Source organism: Xyrauchen texanus, chromosome 9 (assembly GCF_025860055.1).
Source record: "Xyrauchen texanus isolate HMW12.3.18 chromosome 9, RBS_HiC_50CHRs, whole genome shotgun sequence".
In the NCBI taxonomy this organism is placed as follows: domain Eukaryota; kingdom Metazoa; phylum Chordata; class Actinopteri; order Cypriniformes; family Catostomidae; genus Xyrauchen; species Xyrauchen texanus.
Genome location: NC_068284.1, coordinates 42,134,047 through 42,157,844, shown reverse-complemented (window position 1 = coordinate 42,157,844; position 23,798 = coordinate 42,134,047). Strand labels below are relative to the sequence as shown.

General features: G+C 34.7%; 1 protein-coding gene across 21 annotated transcripts in view; it reads right to left on the bottom strand.

Annotated features, from left to right (window-relative positions):
• Window positions 1–23,798, bottom strand: part of LOC127648639 (muscleblind-like protein 1) — an 83,002-nt gene that overhangs the window by 4,738 nt on the left and 54,466 nt on the right. For 6 of the 21 annotated variants that reach the window (XM_052133336.1, XM_052133333.1, XM_052133335.1 and 3 more), the window contains 10 exons: window positions 14,462–14,632; window positions 13,014–13,265; window positions 11,584–11,823; window positions 10,113–10,166; window positions 8,319–8,472; window positions 6,034–6,069; window positions 2,115–2,206; window positions 1,587–1,616; window positions 1,184–1,228; window positions 455–526 (listed from right to left, as the gene is read on the bottom strand). In XM_052133336.1, coding sequence (XP_051989296.1) covers window positions 470–526; window positions 1,184–1,228; window positions 1,587–1,616; window positions 2,115–2,206; window positions 6,034–6,069; window positions 8,319–8,472; window positions 10,113–10,166; window positions 11,584–11,823; window positions 13,014–13,265; window positions 14,462–14,632 — 1,131 coding nt within the window. In that variant the 3' untranslated portion in view covers window positions 455–469. The remainder of the gene's footprint in view (window positions 1–454; window positions 527–1,183; window positions 1,229–1,586; window positions 1,617–2,114; window positions 2,207–6,033; window positions 6,070–8,318; window positions 8,473–10,112; window positions 10,167–11,583; window positions 11,824–13,013; window positions 13,266–14,461; window positions 14,633–23,798) is intronic. The other 15 variants (XM_052133337.1, XM_052133338.1, XM_052133340.1 and 12 more) reach the window with 15 other exon arrangements.

The following is a 23,798-nucleotide window of genomic DNA, read 5'->3' as shown; positions in this document are numbered from 1 at the left end:
TGAAATTGAACTTTAAAATGCTAACTGTAAACTTTAAAATAACTTTTTTTTGTGTGTGCTTTGATTGAAAAATAAATAAATGATTAAGCTGTTATACACTGATAATCTTCCCTTCCGCTGCTGTTCTCAAATCAAACATTGATGTCTAATGTTTATTTATAAGACATGTGGTGTGAGAACCAATGATTTTTGACGTAACTGGTGCCATATTTTCATATGAGCTTAACAGATGGGGTCACTAAGAACAGCTGTTCTATCATCAGAATTCTTCCTTTGTGTTCCATGGAAAAATAACAGCATATGGATTTCGGAATGGCATGAGTGTGAGTAAAAAACGATAAATCTTTTATTTTTGGGTGAAGCATTCCTTTAAATCAAACATTATCTTTTGGAGATAATCTTAAGCAGGCACAGCTTAAGATTTAACTTTCTGAGAATAAAGAAAATAACTCACTGTTGTGGACTGGAACTACATCTGTGTCAAGTACTTGTGACTAGTCAGATGCTCTGCAGATATGATTGGAATCTGAGGATGAATCAAGAGAAAAATGGCATGATACAATCATTTTGATTATGATATTTATTTAAATGACAAAAATGTATTTAAAAGACTAAAATATGCTCCCCAGTTAAGAAACGAAAGAGTAAAACAAAACACAAACTGAGAAATGCCTTTAAAGGACATTATGAACCATCGCTTATTAGTATAAACTGTTCTCAAATAAGGAAGCAAGAAGTCAGTTTTACCATGCACATTCCATTTGTCCAACGAGTTGACCTTCACTTTTTAGTTTATTAATAACTGAAGGTACTATTTGTATTGCTTGAGTCTGTACTAATGTTTCAGTCTTTAAAGAAGCTTGGCAAAATGGGAATTTTAAGTCATTTTGTTGGCATATTTGTCAAAAGTATCAAAACTAGCGACCTATAATGCTGCTGTGTGTTGATTACAAAGAAATGTGTTTATATGAGCATAATTTATTTTGGTGGAAACCAACAAATGTCATATGTCAAGGCTGCATGGGGCCTTTGCATTTTCATTTACTAAAACTTGATGAGCAAAAAATAAATAAATAAATAAAGCAGTTTTTTTATATATATAATTCAATATAAACAGCCGAAAAAGATGTATCTGAAGCATGTATCTGAAGCACAAGACTAAGAAAAACTATCTCATACATACCAATTGCATGTATTCGTTGGTAGTCAGCTTTGATAGAGAAGAGTCCTCAAAATAAAAAAGGACAAAAAAAAAAAAACAATATTAAAATGCTATTTGTAACAGTCTAATATAACATGATAGCATAGAATAGAGAATAGCACTGTCCTACTATATTTTCATGAAGAATTGTGCTCAAATTACTTAATTTCTATCATTTAAATATCGTAATATTTTTATACATTTTTGAACAGGTAATAGTTTCAATAAAAAACATTTCTTTTCACTTACACTGCTATTTCAGACTAATTTTCATTGCAATGTGGGTGTAGAACACTTACAGCAGATACTTCAAACAACTCAATGTAACATTCAATTTTAAAGGATAGTTTTCCTAGAAATGACAATTCTATCATAATTTACTCACCCTCATATCGTTCCAAACCTGCATGAAATCCTTAAAACACAAAAGGAGATGTTAGGCCAAATTTTAGGGACTGACAGCCTTAGTCACCATTTCATTGTACAGAAAAAAGATGCAATTAAAGTGAATGGTGTCTGGTACTGAACATTCTGCATGGAAGAAAGCCATAGAGTTTTGAAACAACATGAGGGTGAGTAAGTGAGACAGATTGAAATCAAATTTGGGTGAATCACCGGTGTCACCGGTGGTGTATTTAATTTAGCAAGTGAAAATACACACCATTATCAATTTGTTGTTTGAAGTACCAGAATACATTTATGTCATATCAAAAACCTGTGTAGGCCAACAAGAGGGAAAGATCACGTCCAAAGCACCCCCAGCACTCAGACACATCCCATAGAGCTTGTTTAGAAAGAAAGAGAGAGAGAGAGTGTGTGTGTGTGTGTGTGTGAGTGTGTGTGTGTGAGAGAGAGAGAGAGAGAGAGAGAGAGAGAGAGAGAGAGAGAGAGAGAGAGCCATAAAAGAGCAAACCTGATTGGCTGATGCAGATGTGTAGGGAACACTTGTGGCAGATGTGGTTGCTGCGGACACAACGGCCGGGGAAGCGCCGTGCATCATGGGAACTTTTCAGAGGGAAAATGGTATAAGCACACATACAGGGAGTGTGGCCAACAGGTGCACAAACATAATGAGTGAGAGGACACAGAGGGATATGGAAAGAAAAGTGAGCATTGAGGGTGATATCGGCAAACAGCAAACAAAAAGTTGTGGCAAGAGAGAATTTTCTACAGAAGACACAAGAGCAGGTAAAGTCTCATATGAGCCAACACATCAAGAGCTACAAGAAGGGGAAAAAGTCATGGCATGTCATAAACTTTGTATTTAGATTTCAGGCTGCCTGTACTATGTTAGCATTTTACCTTTGCCATATTTCCTGTTACTAGAACATCAAGCTCAACACAGATCTACTGTAAGTCACAAACAACTGTAGTGTAAGAAACGACCAGTAATATCAACTTGTGGTCAACCAATAAGGATTTTTTTAATAGCTAGTGCTGCCACTCAAAAGAGAGCAGGGTGGCGATGGCCAATATAATGCAGATTATAATAATAATAAAAACAAAAAACTTTAACACACACTTTACAATAAGGTTCCATTTGTTAACAGTAAATGCATATGTACCATGAACTACACTGTCAAATTTTTAGTGTAAGTTTATAGTACAATCCTGGCTACTAGTTGCATGACTTTCAGGTGCGGATTTATTGTTGTGTTTATTTATTTTCTAAAAAGTGTTTGTTAATTGGCACCATCATTGAGATTTGTATGCTGAGTGTTGATATCTTGCGTGCCTGATTGACAACTCATGATAAAAAGTTAATGAGCGATAAAACATTTTACTTGTGAATTCATATATACTGGCGGCCAAATGTTTTGAATAATTAACAGATTTTGCTCTTATGGAAATAAATTGGTACTATTATTCACCAAAGTGGCATTCGACTGATCACAAAGTACAGTCAGGACATTAATAATGTGAAAAAACAGCACGATCACTAGTTAATAAAAGTTCAAGCTTACTATTTAACTCATCTGGTCAACATGCCCATCGTAAATGCGTTACTTAAAAAAAGTTTTTGATGTTTTGTTTTTCATTGAGTTTTTTTACCATATTATAGCCTAGCTTTGCAAACATCCCAATGTTGACTTCAAACTAAACACCGTTTTCCCATAATGCAGTGCGATTTTCAAATGTATTTTTTCACAGTAATTTGTTGTGTCGTGACAGAAAATAACCTAGCCTGCATTGATATTACAATAAAATATTGAAAACTGAAATTACTGTTAAATCTTGTCAAATCCTGGCAATTTTTAAAGTGTAACAAGAACAATGATAGGTGTACTTAATACACTAATAAAACAAGAATTTGAATCGAAATATAGTGATAAACAGCAGCAGTTAACTAAATACTTCAGCTCAGAAAAGAAGGTAAAGTCCCTTTAAGGCTGTGCGGGTTTCAAGTGAATCAGTGAATCATTTATGTGAACTAGTTCATTTACAAGAACCGACTCACTAAAACAAATCGGAATTCCCAACACTACAGATATGGGAATCATTTATTTGAACCGATTCATTTATATGAACTGTCCGAAAGAAACGATTCACTTAAATAATTAGTTTTTTCCCACGCTGGTGTGCACGTTTCATTACTTCGCTTGCCACATTGCATTCACATGTGACGAATGTAGCGTTTTGTGATGCTACAGTGCTACATGTTGGAAAGTGTAGCTTGTTACTAGTATAGTTACACTATTTTGAAAATAGCTGAACTACTGTCATGCTACAGAAAAAATATAGTTAGGTTAGTAGCATCGCTTTTGTTGAACTCGCTAACACTGATGAAAATGTATCAAAATACTTGTGTTCCTTGTTTGTTTATGTTAGTTTGCATTGCACTAACTATATGTTGCAATAGTTAACATATACAAATTTTAACGTATCAAATGTATTAGTAGCTACAATATATGTAGACATACTGTGTACATGAACCAAGATTAATAAATGCTATAAAAGTGGTTCATTGTGAGTTAATTCTAACAATTGTGGTTAACTAATGTTAAAGAACACAACCTTATTGTAAAAGTGATATCAAAAAATTGAATGATGGCAAAAAAAGATGTAGACAATATTTCTCGATTAAATGAACACTTAATTTATGCTATAATTTCTTAATTCTGAAGTGTGTAATTTCTGTGCCACTAGAGCAACCAAACGGGAGGCTATACGTAGTTTTTAGAATAGACATTATGCAAAATTACCACCTCTGTTATCGGCCAATCTGGTGTATTTATCAGTCGACTCGATAATCTTAAAATGGCCAAATGTCGTCCAATTAATCATCCTAGCTGATATATCACTAATACCAACTAAAAAGTTCAATTTTCTAATCATTACCCCACCCTCATGGCATGCCAACTGTGTATGACGTTCTTCTGCTGAAGATTTTTAGAAGAATATCTCACCTCTGTAGGACCATACATTGCAAGTCATCAGGGTCTAAAGCTCAAAGAAGCACATAAAGGCAGCATAAAAGTAATCCATATGGCTCCAGTGGTAAAATCCATATCTTCTGAAGCGCTATGATAGGTGTGGGTGAGAAACAGATCTATACTTAAATCCTTTTTTACAATACTGTAAATGTCCACTTTCACATTCTTCTTCTTCTTGGCATATTCTTTCATTCTCCATGCATATCGACACCTACTGGGTAGGGAGGGGCATTTATAGTGAAAAATGACTTAAATATGAATCTTTTTCTAAACAACACCTATCATATCACTTCTGAAGACAAGGATTTAACCACTGGAGTTGTATGGATTACTTTTATGCTTCCTTTCTGTGCTTTTTGGAGCTTTCAAGTTTTGTGCATTGTATGGACCTGTAGAGTTGAGATATTCTTCTAAAAATCTTACTTTGTGTTCAGCAGAAGAAAGTCTTACACATCTGGGATGGGACGTCGTGAGAGTAAACGATGAGAGCATTTTCATTTTTGGGTGAACTATTCCTTTAAGGGTTGAATCAAGTGTGAGGATTTAAAGAGCCACAAAAACCCACAATACGATACACAATATGGTTATAATTTCAACTCACAGGCTATGTATGGAATAGCATATTGCAATACTACTCATACTGTTTCTGCAGTATATACTATTGTAAACTGTACATAGCAATCTATTACATTTTCCAAAATGTGCTGTATAGATTTAACCTTCCGTTTGGTGTGCAGTGAATGAACCAGAAATAATATCAGTTCAGATGTTCAATATCTCCTTCTTGACTCGTTATTTTATTGGACTGCCAAAACTTAAGACATTTACACAAACTTGTTCATACCTGGAAGCCAATTGCCACATTAAACATTTAAGTTGTTTATGGTATATATTGCGCAGTATGCAGTACACTAGTATTCCATTTCGAACATAGCCACAGTGGAAGAAACCATAATATTCGTTGTGTTTTTAAAGTCAACATGAAAGTAGAATTTGCCCTATTTACTTACTGTTTCTAATGTTATTATGCACAAATCATCAGTGCACATTATTCCAAAGAAAACTAAAATGCCTTCGTAATCTTTATTTGTAAACCCTCCCCTCCAACCACCAGACTCCATTCCGACATGGAACGTTCACTTTCATGATCCAATCAAATCCCAATGGATAAAAATCTAGTTTTCAGAATATCCTGTTTCACCTGGAAATGCGCCTAGTTACAGGTATGAAATGGGTTTTTAATGCTATTTCATGTTGACTTTCACTTAAAATCACAGGTATATAAAGGTTTCATATTCAAAGCTCTCACAAAGATGCCAAGATATCAAAGCCAGTTTGTCTGCGATGTGTATTTTGAGGGCGTGAGAACAACTAGGAGGAGGAAGTCTAAAAACCTACCCATGCTCGCTGCAGGGGTCATGCACAATATTGAGCCTGCCCATCATGCATTGCAACAGGAAGTGGATTGGAAAGGGAGAAGAATCACAACAGCCCGTCACAAGGTTGGTTAGAATAAAGAAAAATCATAATTAAAGGAAGAACAATAATCATTACAGTGATATAGCATGATGTCCATAAGAGACCGATTAGTTCAGGATGGGATAAGGGGATAGGTGTGTATTTGAGCTCACAGAAACTTGTGTTTAGGTTTCAGTCACCACAGCAGACGTTAGTATGACTGAGGGGGTTAATGGGAACTTTATTTTGCAGTGAAAGCCATGAGCTCTATTGTGTAATGTAACAGTAATGTGAAATAATGAGGTGATTTAAGGAAATTGATAAGAGAAACCCTATTTCTTATTGCTCAAATCACATCTCTGAAGGGTTCCCACACCTTTTGACTTTTGAATGTGTTTCCATGACTTTTCATGTTTACAGAATGAGGATTAAAAAAAAAAAAACATTTTATAGAGATTGTACTCTCAAAAACAGTTCATATCCAATGAAATATTACAAAAGTGAGCATAACTGCACCAATACAGTTCAAAAGTCTGAGACCACGTAAAAAAATATTTTATTTAAACCTGGAAATAAGTGTATAAAGTTTTACCATTTTGAAAAATGTAGAGCAAAGAAATGTTACGGTATAAAATGAAGACCATTTTCAAAAATATTTAAAATGTTTTTTAATTAATTTCATGACATGCTGATTAATTAATTAAATTAATTTCATATATCGATATTTGATAGAAAATTCCCCTAGATAAAAATAATGAAATATATAATAATCAAAATGATTATATAATAATTAGATTACTTCTTGGCCTTTAAACTTTCACTAAAGATATTCTTGTGTATTCACCCCTTGTTTGTAGTTATTTTACACATTTTAACATTATTTTTAAAAACTAAATGTATAGATGCATTTCAAGGCTTATTGCAGTCAATTTTAGAATTATATTCACTGGTTTGTATGCTATGGTACTGTCTTACAGGGACCAAGCAACATGCATAGTTTATACTGATATGGCTTTGACTATTTCGTGTTGTTCGAAGATTGCATTTTTATTATTGCATAAGTCGTATTTCAGAAAACATGAATAACTTGTCTCTTTACGCAAGATTGTTTTCTCCAGTAACTTAGATCTTATAGAGTTTTTATTCCTTGCCACTGTAGCATTTGCTTTGCTCGTAGCAAAAATATTAAGGCATGTTTTCAATAAAGTTTTTACAGTATATGACGCTGTTTACTGGGAACTTGGTGTACAGGTGTTCCTAATAAAGTGCTCAGTAAATAATAAATGGGAGTGGTGGTGGCGTAGTGGCTAAAGCACAGGACTGTTGTTCAGAAAGTCACTGGTTTGAACCCCACGGCCACCACCATTGTGCCCTTGAGCAAGGCACTAACTCCAGGTTGTTCCGGGGGGATTGTCCGTGTAATAAGTGCACTGTAAGTCGCTTTGGATAAAAGTGTCTGCCAAATGCATAAATGTAAATGTAAATGTGAATACAATAATTACGATTTAACAGTTTTACACTGTAAAACACCACCGAGTGCGGGGGAATTGCGTATCAACAGGTTAACGTGTTAAATCTACAGCCTTAATTTTAAGATCACTTATAACTTGCTCTGCCTCTAAAACAACTTTTCTTTTCAGCTTATATCACCAAGCTCCCTTATTTTTTAACCTTTTATTTTTTAAACAAATTAATTTTAATGTCACTAATAAAATAAGCAAATTTGTGACATTGACCACATTATCTTCTATGTAAAAAAAACCAAAAAAAAAACACATACATACATACATATATATATATATATATATATATATATATAAACCATATTATATTATAAAAAGGCAAAATAGAAACATTTTCACAGGTGGACTCAGACCTTTGGACTCTACTGTATATATTCACTACAGAAAAATAGAAATGACTTTAAAAGTCTTTTATTAATTTTCATGACTTTTCCAGGCCTTTCTAGAAATGTTAATATGCCCTGATATTTCCAGGTTTTCCATGATAGTGGGAACCCTGTCTCTGCATTCTAAGAATCAGAATGAGCTTTATTGCAAAGTATGATTACACAAACAATGAATTTGTCTTGGTGACAGAAGCTTCCATTGCAAAAACAACAACAACAAGACAGAGATAATAAAGAAATTGAATATGTTTTGACGATGATTCAGAAAGGTCAAAGGTCTGATCAATGTATAGTTAGGGGTGACAAGAAGCCCTACCTGATGGAATAAAGGCAGCTTGCTGCTGAAACTGCATGTTGGCCAGAGCCTGTTGGTACTGGAGCATGCCAGTACTGAACATGTTTGTGGCACCGTTGGCTTTCTCAAGTGTGGGTCGCTTTGGTAATGGAGGCATGACACTGTGAGGAATTCCCTGCTCCGATCAGACCACAGGGAAGGCATGGAGGAATAGGGGGAAAGGGTTTGGACGTATAGAAGAGAGTAAAACAGGAAAGGAACAAGAAACAGACAGAATTATCGTCAGAGGGCAAAACATCACAGGGTTCGATTCTGACAAACAAGCAAGCAAGCGGCAGCTAATATATGTCTATGCCACAAGCAAAAGCCATTGAGCCAGTTTCCTCACTAGACTTCAAATTAGCTTTGAGCATTTGTGATAAATTAGTTTTACTTCATGAGAGTATTATTAACATTACAACATCTGTACTGCTAACTCAATGCAAATGAAGCAAGCGTTGCACTACTAAAATGTGTCGCAGACAAGAGTGACGAAAATAAAAATCGAAAGCGTCAACTTATTAAAAAAAGAAACAAAATAATAAACTGCACTGCTCACTCCATGATAAGTGTGAGAAAGAGACTAATTCTGCCCTGTTGCTTTGGTGGTGGAGCTCCAGTATTCTTTAGCTGTTACCCCCTCCCATAAAGACATGCACTATAGAGATACTATATAAGTACATGCACCCTATAAAGCCACTGACTGAACATAAATGCTGTATAGACACATGTAGAAGAAGCCATGTCACTAGAGTTAAACATCTGGCCCTGTTCTTTCGCCCTGGAATAAGATGCATGTGATGATCTGATTGTGGCAATATATATATATATATCACATTATATATATATATATATATATATATATATATATATATATATATATATATATATATATATATATATATATAATTAATTTCTTCTAATAATTATTATTACATAGCATTACATAGTGATTCCAAAACAGGGGTACTTCAAGGGACCGTTCACCAAAAAAAAAAAAAAGTCAACATTTACTCACCCTCATGTTGTTTTAAGCCAGTAACACTTTTCTTTCCCCCATGGAACACAAAAAGAGATGTTAGGCAGTTAGACAGCCTCCGTCCCCTTTCATTTTGTTAGCATCTTTTTATTTATTTATATATTTATCTATTTTTTTTACTTTTTTTCCACACAATGAATGTGACTTAGTCTATCCCTAACATATCGTTTTGCATTCAATGGAGGAAAGAATATCCTACGGGTTTGGAACAACATGAGGGTGAGTAAATAATGACATGTATTCAGTTTTCATTTTTGGGTAAACTATCTGTTGAAGCATGCATTTAGAAAAAAGTTTTAATAGCTTTTTTAAAACCTATTAAACAGAAATATTAGGGCTGTAAATGTCACAAGCTCCTTATAAAACTACTAACTAGTTATTGTGAGTAATTATAACTTTGGTAGTTCCTTTCTATGGAAAGAAATTGAAATAATGAGTGCAAGTCAAGTCTGATGTTTTTGAAATAACATTTATGATAATGCTAAATGATATCCATTGTTTCTTGCCGATGAAGGAGCACTTCGGGGGTGGAAAACACTGACACTGTTTAAAAAGTCAATTGTACCCTTGCCACAATCAGTTGATCACACCCCATGATAACGTAGCATCAGGAAACAAAACAACAACATACAGCCATTAAATAAACAGATAACAAAGGACTATGCTTGCAAATTATCTTTTTGTTAAGACACTACAATAAGCAACATGCCAAGCAAAAAGGTGAAAGGTCATAGTACCAGGTCAAAGGTGGCTTCGAGGGGTCGCTTCAGTGATTTGACAGCCGACTGAGTCTTAATTAGCAGGCAGCGAGCACATGATGGCAATGGGCCAATGGGGTTCAAGCGCATTAACATAAACAGCAAGCAGAGGTGCATCATGGGGGCAGCAGTGCATTTTGGGTAGGTGAGGAAAAAAGAAATAAAAACAAATCATTGGAATGCAGTATACAGGGGGATATCAGAACTAAGGCATGCAGAATATAGTCCTTTGTGTTATAGAAAAGTCTGTATTGAGATTACATTTACAAGTACATCAATTATAGTAACATTAAAGGGTACAACTGTATTATGTCCACATTTATCTGTCTTTATCAAGAGTGGATAACATTGCGCTGGATTGCAAACATACAGTTTTACTGTGCAGAAATGACCTATACATGATCAACTTGTCTATTACATAATAATAATTATGACACTGCCCTCTGCTGGACAGGATGAGAAAGATGAAGTTACAAATATATACTTTAAAGGTGCACTCAGTAATTTTTGGTTTATTTATTAGTTGGCTGATATGAAAGCACTGCCCCAAAGCAAAGTTTTCGACTATGGATGCCATTGCAGAAATACCCTATTTTTATCAGGGTTTCCATTAGCTAGTAAATACCAGTTTGTGACCAGTTTGGGCCTCATTTCCTAAAAGCATTAGAAGATAATAAAAACGATCATATGAATCATCTTAGAATAACGAGCTGTTTCCCATAAATAAAAAAAAAAATTAAGATGTCATAAGATTGCATTGTGAGGAACAGGGCGAAAAGTAATTGTTTATAAACTGATAATATGCCATTCATTTGTAATTTGTGTGAATGTGAATAAAAGTAATAGTTGTTGTAGCGCCTGCAGTGTTTGTTTCACCGGAAAACTGCCGCCATACGTATAACGAGCCACAAATAAATTATTGTGCAAAAATGTAGGTATATTTAAGGGATTCTATGACAGTTAATATGTCCCAATTTTCAAAATTGAGAGTTCATTATTTTAAACAGATTTCTCAAAAGTGCCATTTATTTAGGGGTAAAACCGTTTTTACAGTGGAAAAAGTTTCTAAGTGCACCTTTAAATGGGAATGGCAACAACTTTTCATAATCATGAGATACATAATACCCTGTACCAGCATTTACTATAGACCCGACATACTGCATGAACTGTCAAAGAAAGATATATTGTGCCCATAAATGTTTATGTAAAGAAACATTAGTTGACATAGTTAGCAAAATCTTTATTTCTTAAAACATTTGTATTAAAACATCATTTTTTTTAAATGTTATTTTTTAACATATATCCTTAAAATCTATAAAATTGATTAATGATTAATATATATATATATATATATATATATATATATATATATATATATATATATATATACTATGTATGTATGTGTTGTGTGTGTGTGTATAGTGTGCTGTACAGTAGCGACTGTGCTCACCATGGCAGCAGCGGCTGTGGCCTGATTGACCTGGTGTTGGGCCGCTTTGATCTTGGCCTGCAGGTGTGCAGGGGGGTGGAAGTATTTGCACTTGTCTCGAGAGCAGCGGCCCTTTATGTAATCCATACACACAGTCACTGTGTTATCATTGGGATCAATCATTGTGCTGTCAGAAGGGTGGGCAAACCTGCAGTCCGTCTCTCCACGGGAGCAGTTACCACGCTGGTATTCCCGACACACCTAAGAATCCACACAAACAATATTTCACCAATACTGATTTAAACATTGAGCGTTTGCTGAAGATGTGCAGTACATGTTGGGAGCATTAAGACTTGTGAAAACCTTTGGCTTTTGTACAAAGATTTTTAAGTAATTTCAATATGTCTCCTTAAAGTGTGTTATAAAGCGCAACAGTCCCTGCACACTCTTTCATTCATCTTGATTCTGGAAGTATTTTTCCCATTCACTTTTTCTAGTGAATGGGAAAAATTTCTAAGTCATGAACCAAACTTTTTGAACCACAGCGTTACAAACATTAAATTGAAGCAAAAAAGTATTTGAAAAAATGAGACAAAAAGACTAAATTGAAAAGATAAAAAGATAAAAGTCTATCAATTCCCCTATGGAAAAACAACAGGAATTTTTTCCTTATAGAACCAGACTGTTGCGCTCTATCAGGTATGTTCGGAATAGCATGCTACCGACTATTTTTGAAAGAAATTCATATGCTGTTATACTTTGCATAGTATGAACATATATCACACAATGCAATGCCCTCAACATGAACTTCCATTACCAATTTGAAGGATATCAACCATGATTTTTAACATCGGTTACTTGACTCGCTATTTGTCAGACTGACGATAGTTCACCGACTGCAAAAAATCCACAAGCATATGATGAATTACACGTAAAACATAATAAGGTCATCATGTAAAAGAAATGTTTCGCAATACTGTTTGAAATTTTATCATTGCATACTGTATACTTTTTCCGCATATTATTTAAAAAACAGTATGCAATATCCAGTACTGCTATGCTGTTTGTCCCTTCTGAACATAATCGTTATTATAACACATTTTTTGACAGGAAATGTAATGTGTTTTTTCATTCAGTTGTCAGCAGGGGGCAGCAGCCTCTACAATCTTTAATCCTTACAAACTACCCATTGTAGCTTTAACCCTAATAGCATGCAGTAAGTTCAACATTTAGTCTAGTATACGTATATAGTATATGTGCATGTGTGTGTGAGAAAGAAAGAGACATTTTGGGGGTGATAGAAATCAATGTACACATTATAAATATCTGGACATATATTCATGAACTTTTATTATGTATGCACAACAGAACAGTTCTGTAAAGACCCCAAAACAGTGGGGTTGCTATCTCAGTGTGTGATGATGTCATGGTACTCTGTGATGTCCTCATACCTCCAGACGGTCTGTTCTGAGGAGTTTCTGGGCGGCCGCAGCTGAGGCAGCAGCAGCTGCAGCGTTGGCAGCAGAGGGTACAGATGCCATCCCAGGGCTGCCCGCCATTAGCATAGGCCCACTGGGCAACATCTCTGTAGGCATTAGCCCAGGTGACACCGGGCCCAGGTACGGATTAAACGCGGCCGCAGCGGCTGCTGCAGCAGCTGCACTGGCGTTGGTTGCAAGGCTTGGCGTGACCGAAAACATAGGCTGCACCAACAAACAGAGAAAAAAACAAAACATAAAACAAATTAAACTACGCGTTTTGTATATAAACTTACTCCGTTTCTATGATTTCAAATATATCAAAGGAATATTCATTGTTATGACAATTATCAAATACCCTCGTAGTCAAGGTTTCAGATGGTAATACCATAAAACTATTCTCTTACCATATAATTACACTGTGGAATTTACCATGTGATAATGTAAATTAAGATTACCATTGTATCCCTATCATGGAAGTGTCTAATAGAGAATGCTTTTACCATGTTTTTTTCCATGCAACATTTTTATGGTAACACTTTGTTTTTTTTAGGGCATCCTATTGGTTTGATCATGTTTGATCAGTCAGCTGTAGCAATAATTAAAAAAAGCTGTAACATTAAGTGTAGTTACGCATATTTTATCCCAACCCACCTATACATGTATACATACTTAAGACACACTTAAACATATGTTGCTGTATAATTGACAGCCTTAGTCTGTTCTAATTGTTATAACTGGCAACTTCCTCTTTTGTACATCAGGGTTATTACAATATTAATGATACGGTTAAATAATATTTATCCTTTGGTACATATCTTTGGTTTTGCGTCGATGAAGGGGTACTTGAGCCTTACTGATGGTGCTGTGGGAGTACTTACGGCATAATAGCTTGGGAAACACTGCTTTAGATAACAAAAAATCAAACCAAGTTGCATTTATTTTAAAGAAAGATAGCACATATTTCAAACAATACATTTCATAAATAAAAATATGTTTGGTTATATATATGTGTAACATAACAGTAACATAACAGTTCAAAATGAAGACAAAAAGTATTTGGACACTTTCTGGTTGTCAAATGTTAGTGGAACATGTATGTGATGAACTACACCAGTGTGAACATGAGGGGAACTCATTTTATACATCCACTAAAAAGCACCTTGGATTATAAAAGTGAAGCTAGTTCTGAGAAATGTCTGTCGTTTGCTTGCAGATTCCACTTGGTTTGATATTTTATTCAATGCAATGGATATCCAGAAATTGTTAGTGTGGCTTAAGTGTCCAAATACTTTTTTTTTTTTTGGGGGGCATAGTTTATAATAAGTACATTTCAAACAAGTATAAAACATTATTAAACAAACAATGGAATAATGTTTAGAGAAAATGCTTGTATGCCTTTAACAAGAATCGAGCCTCACCATTGGCTGAAGCTGACTTCCTGGCATGATGGCATTGGCTAGCTGCATCTGCTGGGCGAGCATTGCCATGTTCTTCTGCTGGATCAGATTGTTACGCCCATTTATCTCCAGCTGTGTCTTCAGGTGAGGAGGAGGGTGCAGGTACTTACAGTTCTCTCTGGAACAGCGACCCTGAGAGAGAGACAAGAAAGAGAGAGAAAGAGAGAGAGAGAGAGAGAGAGAGAAGATAGAGGGAAGGCATACAGAGGAAGAACATGTGGGGAAAAGAAAATAAGAAACATATTAATGGGTGTTTTCCTTAACTATGGGAAATGTTATGTTCCATGGGTTGATTTTCATTAAAATGTTATATGAAGAACACATTAAAACTGACTTGAACACTTTTTGCCAGGCATTTATCATTTCTTTCTTTCTATTATCTATACATAAAATACCTTTTATGTATAGATTTTGCTTTAACCTGGTTACATACTTTCAATCTTAAAATATAAATAATAAAAAATTATAACAAATATTTATTATTAGATAATAAAAAATATGATAACTGAAACAAAGATTGAAAAATCATATAACACTTAAAAAATAAATTGTATAAAAATTAATTATTGAATAATTATGATTTTCCTTCAGTTGTGGCGTCATTTCCACCATGACCAACAATTCTGCCACTATTAATTATAATGAGTATTACTTGGTTACCAAGGAGACAAGTGTCTGTGAAGAGCATGCTTGAAATCAAATACTGTATGAGGCATTTGATGTGATAATAACAAAGAAAAAATTAAGATAAACATCACATTCAAACATAATTTTTTGTGTGTGTGTGTGTATCATTTCCAAGCTGTACTGTAATTTGGTGAAATTATGCTAAAAGTGTTTGAGCTAGTCTATGAAATAAACCTTAGCAATACAAAGGAATGTGCCATTTGAATCAAAAATGTTTTTAAATATTAGAACCACCATTGAATGCTTTAAAGCACAATACAACATTTTAAATGTAGTGGAAATGACTCTGTGATGGAAATGTTCATGATGTTTCATAAAAATGACAAAAATGGTGGAATTCTCCAGCAATGCATGTATATATTCACTGTTGGACATTGTTAGTAGACTAATTAAAAACTATCGATAGTGTGAAAAGTGTGTTTTTAGAGACTTTCTTTCCTCAAGGTCCAAAATATGGCGCACCTTTTTTTTCTAAAATAGTTTTGTGTGCATTCCCTCGCAATAAATGTACCATAGTTTTACTCAAATAACCATATTTATCCTTGATATTCATGGTAAAACCGTAGTAATAATACAGGAAAATAAAAACTATGGTAATAAAAATCATAATTTTGTTGTTATTTTGATTTTATTACAAACACCGTGGTATTTGTAGTAAAACTATAGTAACCACAAGATTAGCCATGGTTAATCTAGAGTAAAATCATGGTTACTATATGGATACAGTATACTGTACTAAATCCATGGTTTCTGCAAATAAAAAAAATTATAAAAAAAACATGGTTACTTAACTTTTCATAGTTACTAAATATTACTATATTAAATCTATGGTTTCCATCAAAAAAATTAAAAATGAAAATAAACGGTTAGCCTACAACAGTCATGGTTACTATAATATTTCTATAGAATAAAACACGTTTGCAGACAAAAATTATAATTACTTCAGTCTACAATATTGGTTGCTCTTTATTATAAGGTTACATTTGTTAGCATCAGTAAACACATTAGGTATCATTAACTAACAATGAACAAAGTATTTATTAATCTTTAGCCCTATTTAGATGGGAGTAGTTTTGGGCGTGTCTGTTTTCTAGATGTGGACGTTACAGAAGGTTAAACACGTAATTTAGAGGATTAAATTAACGTATATTTTAAACTATCAGTATAAATGAAAAATTACTTATCATTATAAAAAAATATTTTAAATAATATATATATATATATATATATATATTTTTTATTTTTATTTTGATTTAAACGTATGAATTATACATTGTAAATTTGCATGGGTTTATAGAAGTGGCTGCTTATAATAAACCCAATTAAATAATAAATCATATATAATTATAACATTCTGTAACTGAGCGGAGAACTTAAGGTGAGAATCTAACCACAAGCTGATATTTTGTTATTATACGTCGGATGGCAAAAAATCTACATTCATACAGACCTTTTTCACAGACTGTGATGACACATTGCCGCCTTATTTAGCAGCATAAACTTTTTCATATTATACATTTTTTTAAATATTGAGTGTACATTTATAACATTATGCTTACTGTTATATTACCCTATAATTCGTTTAAAAAAATGAATTATCACAACTGTGAGGGGGTTGATATTATAGCTGCTGAGAGAGTGACAGTAAATTTGGTATATTTTACTGTCGTAATCCACTGTTATCTATTTTTTTCTTCTTCTGGAAAGTCTGAAAATGTAATAGTGTATTTTTTCTTTTGGTCTTGGAGCAAATGGGTAAGTGAAAATAATGTTTGCTGTGATCTCCCATTCACCGCTGTTGAAATTTACCCTGCAAAATTTTACTTCCACGTTCCAAAACCCGGAGTGTGAAAAAGGTCAATTGAAAGGTTTGCAGCAGGCAGAAGATTGGCACGCACTGCACAGATCAAAACGGTAGTTCATGTAGGTCAATATACATAAGTAGAAGCATTATTAAAATGAATGTCAGCAATCACAGACATTCGCATTTCGGACGGGATTACATTTCTCAGAAGACCCTTGAGTTAGCCGAAAAACAGTAAGTAATTTGCTCTGGAATTCTTACAGAGTTTGTGTGAGAAAAATAACAAGGTATGTCTGTGAGACACAAATTTCCCTAACCTCCTCAAGGAAAACTAGTCCCGTCCGAATAGGGCTTTTGTTAATCTTAGTTAATACAAATAATAATGTTCATTGTTAGTTTATGTTATTTCATAGAGCATTAAATGTAAGCGCAGTGTAGTTCTAACGGGAAGACTAGCAGCTGTAAATCATCGCACCATTAGCTGGGTAATTCCCAGCCAATCACATGTAAGCCCTTGCTTTAGAAGTCTGCTCACAATCTATCATATTGCTGTTTCAGTGTTCTAACATGGTAACCTCCACCACCCCACCACCACCAGTTGAGTCCTGTCCTGCACAAAGGTTGGCTCCTCGCCCCTGCCTCATATCTCCGGCAGGATCTGATGGTTCAGAATACAACAACTTTGGACCGCCATACTTTACTTTTCTGTTTTATATTCATCAAATAAACGTAATCTAAAACTTTACTCAAATCTGCGAGTCTTCCTGATGGAACTAATGTTAACATATACAACTTTGATTTGATTAACATTAACTAAGATGAATAAATGCAGTAAAAGTATTATTCATGGTTAGTTCATTTTAACTAATGTTGTTAACTAATGTTAACAAATATAACCATATTTTAAAGTGTAACCACAGTATTACTATAGTAAAAGCATAGTTAAACTATGAAATTTGCATAGTAAAATCATAATACCCACAAAATTCTGATTTTAATTACCATAGTTTTCATTTTTTCCTGTATTATCACTATGGCTTCACTAAGAATATTAGGGTTAAAATATGGTTGCTGTAGTAAAACCATGGTAAATTTATTGCAAGGGAACGCAAACTATTTTAGGAAGAAAATAAAATCCCACCCTGTCTTCTAAGGGGCTCCATACAAAAGTGCCTATTTAAACAACCAAATAAATTATTAGGGTCATATACATTTTAAATTATTACATTGAAAAGGGCATACAACTGGCATCTCATGTTTTGGTTCATTCTCTCCATTTAACAATTGATTAAAGGAACACCCTGTTTTCATTCCAGCTGACAGTATTGAGTATACAGGAAAGCCCGGAGCTCTGATGTATCTGACTGCGCCCTCCGGCAGCTGCTTTCAGCCCATGTGGAATCTGTCCTGACAGCCTGTCACTCTACTGATTAGCAGAGTATTGCAGGATGACCAGTATTGACTGAAGAGAAATTCCACTGATGAGCTTATGGATCTACAGTAACCCCCTGTGACCCCCGCCCTCGTCCACTGAGATGATGAGTGTCTCTATTTGAACTGCGTTGGTAAGAGTATCAGGACGCTGTCCTTTTTGAAGAAGTCAGTCATTAACCTGCTTCTGTCTGACATCTGCAGCGATGGTCCAGCCCTGTCTGTCTGCTGTGACCAAAAACAGACCCAAATAAGCTCTTATTGTATATTGTTGTGTATTAATCTACTTCAGATAATAGGTCATTCTACTATAAAAACATATTGTAAATTTCAGTATTCAAAACTTATCCCCAATGCAATAAAAGCATTTATTGAAACCAAGCAGCCAATATGCCCTGTTCGCTATTTCTGTGACAACTCTACATCACTTGGGGTACTCATTAATTCAAGACGGCCTCTACAGCAACAACATCAACGCCTATTTTACAATAATCACACCCATGACACCGCCCACTGGTGCTCACTTGACTCATAAACAGAGACAGCACAAAAGGTCTACTGTCTGTGGCCTCACTACTCCTGAACATGAAAGGGGACGCATCAATGTGCACCTCAGTGCAGGACGATAAACTGGATGTTTGCGTCTTGTGAAGCAGTCAGAAAACAAGTCTTTGCCAAGGAATTGTCACCGAAGGAAATGGGCCAGTTAAGAAGACAACTGGACCCGTTAAAACACTTAAGCAAACAATTAATTCATATTTCAAATGTCACGATTGTTTATTATGCTGACAGGCTGTGTACACCGGGTGCATCCATTGGCGTGACAATGTGTTGGATGTGCATTGAGTGTAAACTGTTAAATGTGGATTTGTAGTGTTTTGGTGCTTGTTTATTCACTTTCGATTGAATTAAAAAAATGGGTGAATTTGAGGGGCTGCACGCTGTTAGCCAATCATAACAGAGGGCATTTACATTGAAGTTTAAAGGGGAGCTGAGGCAAGAATCAAGCTTTTCAGAAGAGATGGAGTAGAAAATTATCATATATTACAAAATGATGACTGTTTTGGCAAACTAAAACTTTACTAATTTTATCAGTGGACCTCAGGGAAGATAATGAAACTATAACCATTTTAAAATTAATAGTAAACTACAAACTACATCAACAAAATTAAATAGAGCTAAAAGTCAATTAATTCTAAATAAAAATGTTCCAATGTCCCAAATATTTGCTCCGACATACATAATTAAAGTAAAATTAAAGTATTATTTAATTGCCAACATACTGTTTTTTATTTTTTATCCCTGAACCAAAACCAAAATTATCAATTGTAACTCCACCAAACTCAGCACAGACCTTTATACTGTTCTAACTTGGGTTTCAATGACTTTATGAACTTATCAGAATTGTATTGTTTTGTATAGCAGACAGTCAATATTCCGAAATATATATCTGTCAATCTATCTACTGTAATGTCTATATAACCCTCAAACTTGAAACATTTAATACTGGTTTAAACTTTCAGACAAAACTTTGTCAAGAGTTGTCTTGACAACTTCACATACAGTAAAGTCTACTTTAAAATAGAATTTTCTAAATTCATAATATTTTTTATTATTAATAAAATAAAGGATATTTTATGTATGGCATCCCCACAATGCAGAACAATCCATTTTATTTCCTTTTCACAGTACTTTTTATTTTATTTTTGTGAATAAAATTACCTAGACTGCATTGACTTCACACATTTTTTTAAATAAATTATGTTGCTAATTTATCTAAAATACAGTTAGCTATTTAGAATAAAATCATATGAAATTAAATTCTCAATATTCTCAGAAAAAGAAACTATTTCGGGTCAACAGAATACAGATATAAACAGAGTACAATGAACAAATTGTTTCTGAATCATTAAAATAACTAACAAAGTATTCATATAGTTTTATAAGGGATTCACACATTCCATTACATATGTTTGGAGGGGGGCACATGTTCTGAGTATAAGATGCTAAATAAACATTGTGCAAGAGAGGTCAGGCCAGTTATACCAAGGGCAGGGAAAATAGCCGGGAGTCAGGTTCCTCAAAGCAGTTCCACCCTGCAATATCACACACAAATACACACACCCCTCAATGTTAAGTCCTCTCGTGAGTTTGTCTTCTTTCACTATCAAATGTTGACATGTGTGATCAATTCAACCTGGTAAGTGTTGATGTCACACTCACAAGTCAAGATTTCACAGGCTGCAGTGAAACTTCCAAGCGCAATCCAAGTATGAGATTTTAACATAACAGACGTTTTCCAGACACAAATAAACCAATAATTTTCATGCCCTTTTTAGGCCTGGATTTTACTAAATATGTGTCCGAGAGACAAGTATACAACAATCCAATCATTCCATGCTCAATGTTTTCACTGACATTTTAAAGGAATAGTTCACCCAAATTGAAAATTCTGTCATCATTTATTCAGCCTCATGTTGTCCCAAACGTATATGACGTATATGTACATAAACGTATATGCAACATAAAAAGGAGACATTAGGCTAAATGTTATTCTCAGTCACCATTACTTTCATTGCATCTAGTTTCCAGACAATGAAAGTGAATGGTGACTGAGGCTGTCATTTTTCCTAACATTTTATTTTAGCGTTTTAAAGAATAAAGGAAGTCACACTGGTTTGGAACAACATGAGGGTGAGTAAATGATGACAGAGCTGTAATTTTTGGGTGAACTATCCCACACTGAGAATGAGCAGCCTCATAAGAGTTCTAGAATGATTTAATGCAATCATTTGTGTATAGCTTGAAAAACATTGAAGCAATGTTTGGAATAACTAACATACTACTCATACTATTTCTGCAGTGTAACACTATGCATATTTTCTGTATACTGTACATGATATACCCAGATGATCTTCTACATTCGCCAAAATATGCAGTATTCTCCTGACACCAAACGTGACTGCTATGTGCATTTATAATTTAACTATTTAATTTGCAAATAGTAGAACCTAATAAACACGAAAAATATAAATGTCCACTAAATATGTATGTCCACATATGTGGACAGCGAGACTAAACTGTGAAATTTTTAAATAATACCAGGCTATATATAGTCAGATTTTTTTCATCAGATTTATGTTTATGTTTCCAGGAGTGTAGGTTATTCATGCTTTTAAGCCGTTACTTACAGATATTAAAGCTGATTTTCTGCAAAGATTTATAAATCATTCTTATTCAAAGTAATGTCCAGCATCATCCAATCACTGCCAAACATGTTCAAATAAAATGTAGCATTCTGAATCTATGTACTGATTACCAGTTTCCCATGTCGGCCAAACATGTTGAGTGGTTCAAACATCATCTGCGGCCTGAAACTGAACTTTTGGTTGGATCTTAGGAGCTGCATAGAAAAGCCATAGAATACTCTTTGCTCCCTTGCTCCCTATTTAGTGAATTACTAAACCTCCAGTGTTTTGTCAGTCTGCACTGGTCTCAGAACAGTTTGAAATACACCTTATTTTCATCCTAACTCCATGAAAAGCTTTTGGATGAATCCATTGATTCTCAATGTGAAAATGCACAGTAATGGAAGCGCAGCGTAGTTCTAGCGGGAAGACTAGCAGCTGTACATCATCGCACCATTAGCTGGGTAATTCCCAGCCAATCACATGTAAGTCGTTGCTTTATAAGTCTGCTCACAATCTATCACATTGCTGTTTCAGTGTGCTAACACGGGAACCTCCACCACCCCACCACCATAAGTTGAGTCCCGTCCTGCACGGGGGTAGGCTCCTCGCCCATGCCTCCTATCTCAGGCTTGATATGATGGTTCCGAGTACAACCTCATTGGACCGCCAGACGGGGCCTACGCCAAAGAGAGACATTACTTTTCTGTTTTATATTCATCAAATAAATGTCATCTTAAATTTCACTGAAGTCTGCAAGTCTTCCTGATAGAAAATATATGAATGTATTTACTCATGTTAATGAATAGAACTGTATTGTACAGCTAACAAAATTAAACAAAATGTACATTAAAATGAATTGTAATAACCATCATGACGACGGTTACGCCCTCTCATCGTCTCTGAGCAGCGCGACAAAACAACAGTGCCCGTTACATCATATCTGATCTTTCTGCGCTGTATTCTTGAATATTTTTCTCTATCACTGAAACACGCTTCACTGATGCCCGGGCCGCACACGCTTCCTCTTTTCCCCACATGAGGTGTGTGTTTTCAGAGCGCCTTTAGACGATGACGTTTTTTCTTTCTAAATGTAGTTTTATTAATCAGCCTGTTCCAAGCCTTTAATAATAAACAAATAGATTTCTGTTCTAATTTTGTGAAATTATTCACATTTCATCATCTCTGACAAGGATGAAAGACAAAACAATTACTAGTTTGTAGCATAGTCTTTCTTACTTTAATGAAAATAGTAAAATACTCCATTTAGACTTTTACATGTTCAAAAGTTTCTCTCTGGAGATACCCCTGAACCCCCATACAGTATCATTCCTCAGTCACAAGGGCTTCTATGCCCCCATACTTGGATATCTGTAAAGAAATATGTTTTAATGGGAAAAAATAATAATATATATATATATATATATATATATATATATATATATATATATATATATATATATATATATATATATACACAGTGGGTAATGAAAGTATTTTTCCCCTTAAATTTTTCACTCTTTGTTATATTGCAGCCATTTGCTAAAATCATTTAAGTTCATTTTTTTTCCTCATTACTGTACACACAGCACCCCATATTGACAGAAAAACACAGAATTGTTGACATTTTTGCACATTTATTAAAAAAGAAAAACTGAAATATCACATGGTCCTAAGTATTCAGACCCTTTGCTGTGACACTCATATATTTAACTCAGGTGCTGTCCATTTCTTCTGATCATCCTTGAGATGGTTCTACACCTTCAATTGAGTCCAGCTGTGTTTGATTATACTGATTGGACTTGATTAGGAAAGCCACACACCTGTCTATATAAGACCTTACAGCTCACAGTGCATGTCAGAGCAAATGAGAATCATGAGGTCAAAGGAACTGCCTGAAGAGCTCAGAGACAGAATTGTGGCAAGGCACAGATCTGGCCAAGGTTACAAAAAAATATTCTGCTGCCCTTAAGGTTCATAAGAGCACAGTGGCCTCCATAATCCTTAAATGGAAGACATTTGGGACGACCAGAACCCTTCCTAGAGCTGGCCGTCCGGCCAAACTGAGAGAGCCTTGGTGAGAGAGGTAAAGAAGAACCCAAAGATCACTGTGGCTGAGCTCCAGAGATGCAGTCGGGAGATGGGAGAAAGTTGTAGTAAGTCAACCATCACTGCAGCCATCCACCAG